Here is a 5,820-nt window from a genome sequence, read left to right as displayed (position 1 = left end):
TTTTCAACGAAACTCGATTGTTGTAAACCTGACATCTATTATCTTTAGTTTCTAGTAGGGTATTTTAACTGTCGCTAAAAATTTTTTGATATATTTCAAAAGAAATTTTCGCTACTTTCTGGATTAAATCGTAGATTAAAACTATAAAATTTCTAAAAAAGTGCTTTTTAACACATGCTATGAAACGTTGTTTTAAGCTTTTAACCGTATACTTAAAAATAAAAAGTTTTTAGACAAAAAAAAATAGGCAAACATCATTTATATTTCGACTACTGCAGTAAAATAAAGAGAAAAATCATTTTATTACATTTTTTTTTGGAAACTGCACGTGTAGAATTCTATTCTTATTTATAAAAACTCGATTGTAGTTGTTCAAAAATTGCGCCCCTCATACTAGATAGCAGCACCTTTTGGCTAGCATGATTAAGACGCCGTCTGTTGTCGCTGAGAAGAAGACATATCGATTGTTTTTATTGATCAAAGGATCACGCTACTTGACGTGTCAATAGGTCATTGGTCCCCTGTTTCGTCATCCTCTGCGTGTTACTTTTCTTTTGATTGTTTGTCATCTCTTCCTAGCGTGGAACTCGCTAATTGGTGTATCGTCCTTTTTCCACTTCCGCTCTGTTCCTCTAATCGAACCGAAAAGTAGCGTGGTCCAAGCAGAATCTTTTAAGAAGTTAATCAGTGCGGACGTACATTTACAAATCTCTGAAAATTGTGAATCATCTCATACTCTTCATCTCGCTTCATATTCATCTCTAACCGATCCATCTCATCTCACTCTTGCTTTTTCTCATCTAGACCATCCTTGTAATTGTGTCTTTCTGACTGATCATCTTTTTATACTCTCTCTCATTAACGACTTTTCAGGTAATCTCATAACCTTTATCTCTAATCTGATCATCTCTATATACTTTCTGACCTCTCATTTTTGTACTCTTCGTTTCATTAATTCTACCGTTTCTCATACAAAATTCATTACTACATTTTTCTTTTGTTCTAACGACTTCTCGTGCTACGTACTACCGGTACACGTGGCGTGATATCCGGTACACGTGGCATAGCTTATCTATTACTGTTTGTCAAACTTATTATACTTTCGCTATCTCTAATTTTCTGTTCTTAATTGTTAATAAATCTTGTTACACATAAATACTACCAGAAATTAAGATAATACAGTCCACTAGCCTATCTCGCCTATCTCCTTGTCTTCTCTTAGCGCATCTCTTTTAAACCTACTAATTTTCTTCTCGAACATTTTTTAGTCCTTCGAGCCGGATATTAGAACTAATTTGTGTAAGTGTAACAAGATTTAACGTTTGTGTAAAGTGTCGTGTACAACCCCTGTCGCATTGCTGAGCACCCAAGACGTTGTGCTGCGACAGGAAAATCAGTTCAAGGGACCATTAGCGCAATTTGAACTTCGGCTTCTCAAAGCACATGGTGATAGTTCCGCGTCGAGTGCTCGTTTAGTTCCTACGTCTTTAGTCCACTAGGGAAAATCTAGGTGGCGCGGGAATCCGGCACTAGAGAATTATCGTCATCTCCAGAAGTAGTGGGGACAACCCCACCACTACACTATAGTCTCGCCTAGTAACCGCAATCCTGCCTTAAGATAGCAGCGAAACAAGCGCTGCAAGAGGCGCGGGCTAACACCATCTCTAATCCGACTGCCAATGCAAAGAATTTTCACTCAATGGACCTCTCAACCGCTGTCGACACAAGGGAATTGCTTCGAACAGCGTGGTCAAAGTTCGATGCCGAACACGACCGCATGGTATCGTCATCTCGCGAAACAGCAATGGAACAGTCGTATTTCAAGGAAAATCGCTATGATGCGACCATGCAGGCATATCTAGGCGGAGTAACGCTGTTAGACTTGCGTATAGAAGAACTTTCTCAGCAAGTACCGCCTGTCACATCTCAGAGAGCATCTCGTTCAAGGACAGTACTTCCTAATATCTCATTACTGAAGTTTTTCAGTGCCATCTCAGAGTGGAGACCCTTTGAGGAACTATTTTCCTCAATGATCAAAGACAACTCAGACCTCTCACAAGTTGAGAAGTTACACTATCTCAGAACCAGCCTGGAGGGAGAGGCAACTAAAGTCATATCAGATCTAAAATTATCCGCTGATTCTTTTACTATAGCATGGAATAGATTGTCAGATAGATTCGTCAACAAACGCCTATTAATCCTGGCTCCTTTTGATAGGCTGATGGCCCTTCCTCGCATCAAGGAAAGGTCATCTGGATCCCTCAACAAGTTAATTAACATAGTTACGTCATCTCTCAGTGCTTTAGAGACATTAGAATGCCCGATTAATCAATGGGATCATATCCTCGTTCATCAGGTGGGATTAGCGTTGGAYGACAAGACTCGCGAAGACTGGGAAACCAGATTAGGAACATCACGCGAGTTCYCACCGCTAGATAAACTAATGAGTCATCTCACTAGCACGGCTAGAGCACTGGAACATATCGAGACTCGTAGGTCTTACGAGGAATTCAAAAGAACATCTCAAAGGCCCAAAGCTGCCCCCACAAGGTCCTACGCAAGGGCCTTAAACGTAAAGGCTGAGGCTACTACGCCTACACCGATATCTCAGTCTACACGATCATCTCAGTCGGCATTGGATAAAAGGCCAATTAAAAAACATCCGATGCCATTTATAACAGACCTCTCCAACACTTGCAGTTATTGTAGTCATAAGCACTACATCGCCTTCTGTCCTCTGTTCAAGAGTCTAACTCAACAGAAGAAGGAGAAGGTCATAGCAGAATCTCGCCTATGTTATAACTGTTTAGGCAGGCATAACGTTAGGCAATGCAGGAGTACTAGGCGATGCAACCAGTGTGGAGATCGGCACCACACGCTCATACATCCCAAGAAAAGGATGACATCGTCCAGGACATCTCCTCCTACAACAAGGACATCTCCTCCAACATCGTCTAGGACATCTCCTCCTACATCAAGATCATCGCTGCCAATCTCAAGGACTTTAAGCTCTCTCTCAGAGACAACACATACATCTCAGAGAGTCTCGTCCTCGCAGGGCTCACGGGTATCGTCGGATGAGTCACCGAGAGAGGATCGTCGGATATCTTTGGTTCGAAAGTCATCTCATCGCCGATCCTCTAGTCCGAAGTCATTATCATCCACTTTCGGTACGTCGACTCCCAAACCCCTCTCCAAACCGAAGGTTTCTGTTCATGACTCCTCTCACAAGTCATCTTCAACTCGATCATCTCCTCCTAAGTCCATACCTACCAAGAAGAGTTCTTCTCAGAACTCTTCAAAAAAGGCGTCCTCAGAATGAGGAGTAGGTAGGACATCTCGTTACCCACATCGTCCTCTCAGATCCATTTTAAAATCGACCATCTCATCTTCCTCAAGGTCCTCTCAGACGACCAAACGAGTCAGATTTTCGTCACCTATCTCAGACATCGATCATTAGTCTAATCCATCGCTTTCAACGTGCTCTTGAGCTCCAGTACTCTTAGCTACTTGTAAAGCTTTTGCCATATCTTCAAATGGATCGCCTAATTTAGTACGTCTTTTCATTGATCCTGGATCAGAGTTGACTTTAGTCTCCTCTAAAATCATAGCTAAGCTAAAGCTTAGCCGTTCTCCAGGAAACATTTCTATTCAGGGTGTGGGTAGTACATCTCCAGGAGCGACCCAAGGTCAMGTGTCCTTGGTCCTCCAATCGACATACTCGTCATCTCGGGTTCATCTTAAGGCATTCATTTTGCCAAAAGTCACATCTCAGTTGCCGTCGTCTGTAATATCAGAGCAACATTGGCCTCATCTCAGATCTCTTAAATTAGCGGATCCTGACTTTCTCACTCCAGATCACATCGACATTCTCATTGGTGCTGATAATCTCAGAASAGTTCTCAAGTCCTCTCGCCTTGTTATGGGAGGCGACTCAGAACCTATAGCTTTCCACACCAGGTTCGGTTGGGCAGTTCTAGGCGCCACTTCCAGCCCAAACAAGGTCGATCCTCTCAAAATTTGCCATGCCATCTCTAGCGAATCTCTTGACAAAGCTCTAACAAAATTCTGGGTTCAGGAAGAAATCTCATCTTCCCCTGCGTCAACCTTGAGTCTCGCTGAATCGCAATGCGAGCAGCACTTTGTTAATACGCACTCTCGATTGCCAACTGGTCGTTACATGGTTCGTCTGCCATTCTCGAAAGACATATCCACCTTAGGGCATTCACGGTCTCTTGCCATGAGATGCCTTGAAAGACTTCTCAAGAGATTCGAAACCGATAGGCATTTCAAGGAGACCTACTCTGAATTCCTCAAAGAATATGAGTCTTTAGGACATATGGTTCATGTTCCTCTCGATGCTCCTGAGCCATCTCAGGCGTATTACCTCCCGCACCACGGAGTTTGGCGCGAGCAAAGTTCCTCCACCAAACTGCGGGTAGTATTTAACGGTTAAGCCAAGTCTTCGACCGGTATCTCTCTCAATGATCTTAAGCACACTGGGCCGAAGACTCAAACCGACATTTTTGACGTACTACTGTGGATCAGCCAGCACAAGTACATTTTCATAACAAACATTGTCAAAATGTTCCGCCAAATCCAAGTGCATCCCAAAGATCATGACCTTCAACGAATTCTCTGGGTTAATGAATCATCTCAATTTTATGCATATCAGCTTACGTCTGTCACGTACGGTACTCGCTCGGCTCCTTATCTAGCCTGTCGCATTCTTAGACAGCTCGCTGAAGATGAAGGTCATAAGTATCCTCNNGCAGTCAACCCTATTCTCAAGGGAAGCTATGTTGACGACATATCAGGGGGGGCAGAGACTATTGATCATCTCAATGCAGTCGCATCTCAGTTAGAGGACATGTACTCCTCCGCCTGTTTACCACTCGACAAGTGGAAAAGTAATTCCCCTAACCCCACTCGCACCTCTCTCTCACAGTCTGACAGCTCGCCTGTCCACTCGTTTGATGGTAGCACTACCAAGATCTTAGGCATCTCCTGGAATTCTCAAAAAGATGTGTTTACTTTTCACGGTACCATCTCTTTCCATCAAGCCGTCACGAAACGCATCATTCTCTCAGAAATTGCTCAATTGTTTGATCCTCTTGGACTCCTCTCTCCGGTAGTGATCAAAGCGAAAGTCCTCATGCAGCGACTCTGGTTGGAAAAGGTTGGTTGGGATGATCATCTCACTCCAGACATAGTTCACGAGTGGTCCTAGTTTAGGCAACATCTCTCTCAGCTATCAGTCATAGAAACTCCCCGATAGATAAACCTCTCGTCAAAGGCGACCTCAGTACAGATACATGGCTTCTCAGACGCCTCTCAACTTGCAATGGCAGCAGTTGTACATATCAGGGTGTATTACGTTGACTCATCTTCAGTAGTCAGTTTAGTCTGTGCTAAAACAAAAGTAGCTCCTCTCAAGAGGTTGACAATTCCAAGACTTGAACTCTTAGCAGCGGCTCTGCTAGCCAAGCTGACCGGAAAAGTAATTAGACTTCTCGACCTCTCGGACGTTCTTACTTTTCTGTGGTCTGACTCTTCTGTGAYCYTTGCATGRGTCAAAAAMAATCCTATGAGATKRAAGGAATTCGTAGGCAATAGGGTAGCCGCTATTCACGAGTCTGTACCCCATGCTCATTGGAGATTCATCTCCGGAAAGCTCAATCCAGCTGACTGTGCATCTCGTGGTCTCAGTGCATCTCAACTCATTGGTCACTCACTATGGTGGAGTGGTCCACCATGGCTTTCTCAGTCGCCAGAATTTTGGCCCTTGTCAGTGCCACCCTCACCGGAAGAGGATATGGA

At 43.6% G+C, this 5,820-nt stretch overlaps 1 protein-coding gene across 1 annotated transcript; it reads left to right on the top strand.

The window, feature by feature from the left end:
- The first annotated feature begins 1,699 nt into the window (after positions 1 to 1,699).
- Positions 1,700 to 4,456, top strand: LOC106792794. Its single transcript, XM_014759314.1, has 2 exons — positions 1,700 to 3,170; positions 3,498 to 4,456. Exons 1-2 carry the CDS (start codon positions 1,700 to 1,702, stop codon positions 4,454 to 4,456), a joined length of 2,430 nt encoding a protein of 809 aa, XP_014614800.1.
- Positions 4,457 to 5,820: the final 1,364 nt, after the last annotated feature.

The sequence above is a fragment of the Polistes canadensis genome, unplaced genomic scaffold (genome assembly GCF_001313835.1).
Source record: "Polistes canadensis isolate GaletaPanama2010 unplaced genomic scaffold, ASM131383v1 scaffold_693, whole genome shotgun sequence".
NCBI classification, from domain to species: Eukaryota; Metazoa; Arthropoda; class Insecta; order Hymenoptera; family Vespidae; genus Polistes; species Polistes canadensis.
This window is presented reverse-complemented; position numbering and strand designations above follow the sequence as displayed.